This window comes from Spinacia oleracea, chromosome 5 (assembly GCF_020520425.1).
Source record: "Spinacia oleracea cultivar Varoflay chromosome 5, BTI_SOV_V1, whole genome shotgun sequence".
NCBI lineage: Eukaryota > Viridiplantae > Streptophyta > Magnoliopsida > Caryophyllales > Amaranthaceae > Spinacia > Spinacia oleracea.
Genome location: NC_079491.1, coordinates 17,739,795 through 17,742,848, shown reverse-complemented (window position 1 = coordinate 17,742,848; position 3,054 = coordinate 17,739,795). Strand labels below are relative to the sequence as shown.

General features: G+C 40.9%; 1 protein-coding gene across 1 annotated transcript; it reads left to right on the top strand.

The window, feature by feature from the left end:
• The first annotated feature begins 545 nt into the window (after positions 1–545).
• Positions 546–2,367, top strand: LOC110787265 (zinc finger protein SHOOT GRAVITROPISM 5). The gene is made up of 2 exons (XM_021991854.2): positions 546–1,233; positions 1,744–2,367. The coding sequence occupies exons 1-2, from the start codon at positions 698–700 to the stop codon at positions 1,769–1,771; spliced, it is 564 nt and encodes a 187-aa protein (XP_021847546.1). The 5' UTR covers positions 546–697; the 3' UTR covers positions 1,772–2,367.
• The last annotated feature ends 687 nt before the right edge of the window (positions 2,368–3,054 follow it).

Genomic DNA, 3,054 nt, shown 5'->3' with positions numbered 1-3,054 from the left:
TTTTTAACCGCCTTCTCCCTGATAATAGTCGTCTACTTACAAAGTCACAACCTCCTACACTGCCTCACACCCGCTTCTTATCGTGGTTTCTTGCCACTGCCATAGCCTTTTTACCGGTATTATAAACTTTATAGATTGTTGAGCAGGAGAATGACCATATATAGTACATTCTATAGAGCCTCTTATTATTTCAGGTTAAGATTTGTTTTTGATGGGTTATTTCACATTAAGATATAATAATGCAAATATCTTTTCTTATATTCGCACACATCACGTGCATATAAAACTAGTAACCCGGCCTAACAAAACCTAACCCTTAACAAAAACCTAACCCACAAGTATAATCCGTAGGACTACGTATATATAGTACCATTAGATCGAGTAGCTAGGGAAAACTCCCCTAGATTCCTCCCTACTACATTATTTGATGAGTTGTGTCATGTACCTTAAGTTATCATTATATTGTTACAAGACAACTTAGGGGTATTTTGGTAATCTAAACCAGCATGCTTTGCCAAAGTTTTTATGTATAAATAGACAACACTTCTAACACCCCCTTAACTAGAAATATGAACCAGACCAAAAAAATAAATAAAACCTTCTCTTCTTCATTATATTCCCTCATTTTTCTTTGTCCTTGTTAAAAAAAGTAAAAAGGAAAAAAAAGAAAAAAAACGAAAACTTCTTCCCTCCCCACATGGAAAAAGAGTTGGATCATCAAAAAGAACTTCAACTTCTGCCACCCCCACCTCCTCCTCATCCCGCTCCTTCATCCTCCTCACGTGCTCTCCCTTGGTTCCATCACAACCGTACTAGATCTCGGCCGCCGTTGTATCGGCCGCCTTACTCCATCGACAACGGTGGTGACGATAATGATAATCTCCATCATCATCATCATCATGGACATGGTGGCGGGGGTATGGGTGGGAGTGGGCCTTCCCTAGACTTGAAACTCTCCATAAGCCTTGAGCCGGCCGAGGCGGGTGATTTCGGCTGCATCGAGGGGCTAAAGTGGCAGGCAGCCGAGCAAATACGGCTGGCCGCCATTGAGAAGGCGTACGCGGAGCGAGTTAGGGAGTTGACTCGGAGAGAGATTGAGTTGGCTCACTCCGAGTTCGCTCGAGCTCGGGCCTTGTGGGATAAGGCTAGGGAAGAGGTTGTTAAGGCGGAAAGGCTTAGGGATACGGCTACAGCTTGCATGGGCGAGATCACTTGCCACTCCTGCAGGCAAAGGTTTCGTCCATCCTAATTAATATATATTTATTATTAGTAGTAATTAATTCTCCTATTTTTCATTAATTAATTAATGTGGTGAAATAATATGTACCATGATTTAATTCATTTACATATTAATTGCTCTTTATTATTATAAGTGGTGGTGGGTTTAGAAAATTCAAGCACCCAGTTGAAAATTTATTTTTTTTAATTTTGTTACTGGCTAGTGCAAGTATGATGTTCAATAATAATATGGATTTTGAGTTCTGATATATTTTTTAACAATTTCATATGATATTTGCATATTGCTTATAAATCAATCTTGTTAGTTTTATTGAATGTTCGTTTTCATTCAACATCATATATTTTGATGAATCAAACTCGTCTATATATCAATTTCATGTGAATAATTATATTCGATGCAGTGTAATTTGAACTAGTAACGTGACAATTAAATCCAGGTCGAAACAGAAGGTGACGAGTATATAATATGAATGAGTAGTGAATGATGTTGTCTTGTTCTTGCAGTCCTCCAAGCTTTTACGAGATGGGTTAAGATGATGAATGCAATCTTTTTACAAGAGGTGCTTGTTTAGCTTTTAAAAGTTTCAAGCCATGATCAACGACAATAGTTTGGCAACACATGTTGACTCAATAATATGATGATTACTTCTCCATTTGAAATTGTTGCCTTGATTCCCCATGCAAAAGATCATGTCTTGCATATTTTTGCTACTTCTAATCTTCCGTTTATTTTAACAAAAACTAGTACTACGTATCCAAAAGATTTATCCTATTTTACAATTGTATATTTTCCGTTAAAATAAGAGCAGCCGAAAACCAACATAGAGTTGGCTCAAGTGGTAAGCAGCTTGATGCCGCTTAAGGGAGGTCTCGGGTTCGAGCCTCGCCGTATGCAGAAACTCTTGTTGGGAGACTCACCCACCACAAGCAAGGTGTGCGACCCGGGTCGGATCCGGATGTAGTCGGAGCTAAGCTCCGGTGAACCGGATGTGCTATGCGTAAAAAAAAAAAAAAAAAGCAGCCGAAGTGTTTATTAGAACGGTTTTTTCATGAAATGCCCCTGAGGTTTGCAATAATGCACCAAATACCCCTGCGCGTTTCAAAATTCATAGAATACCCCTATAATTCCGTACTGTTCATTAAATACCCCTGGATTTAACGGACGTTAGCTTGCCGTTAGTTGTGTTTTACCAATTTGCCCTTAATTCTTATTTGGTGCGACTTAGGCAACAATTGTGACAGAAATTCCAAAAAAAAAAAAATCACAACTTCTCCTCTTTCTCTCTCCTCTGCCCTGTTCTTCAACCTCGCCACCGGCAATAGAGCCACCGGAATGTCTAGTTTGCTTGCAATCCTACGACGGCGACTCTGCAATTCACGCGTACTCGACTCCGCCCTTCTACCCTTCCGAACACCCTGCGTTGCCCATCTTGCACTCAGCTCGTCAAGTACCCCCATGCGCATGGCCCCACTGCTCTCCCCAAGAACATCGACCTTCTCCGTTTCTCTCTCCTCCTTCAACAACAAGACCCCAACTCAAAACCCCTAAATGAAAATGCCAACATCTCGCTACTCAATGTCAATTCCTCTCTCATACATCGTTTTTCGCCGCGAATATGGTCGGAGGAGCTCTATGCTTCTGGGAAGGACTGGATTCTGCCCGATGGTGCGGTTTCGACGGAGGATGGATTGGTTACTACTACTAGTAGGATTAGAATTGGTTCAACTTTTATGGATTTGAGTTTGCCGTCCGCAATTATGCGGTGTCGTTTAGTCGAAAATCAGGTGGTGGGTCTTGTTAAAATCGGACAGTTT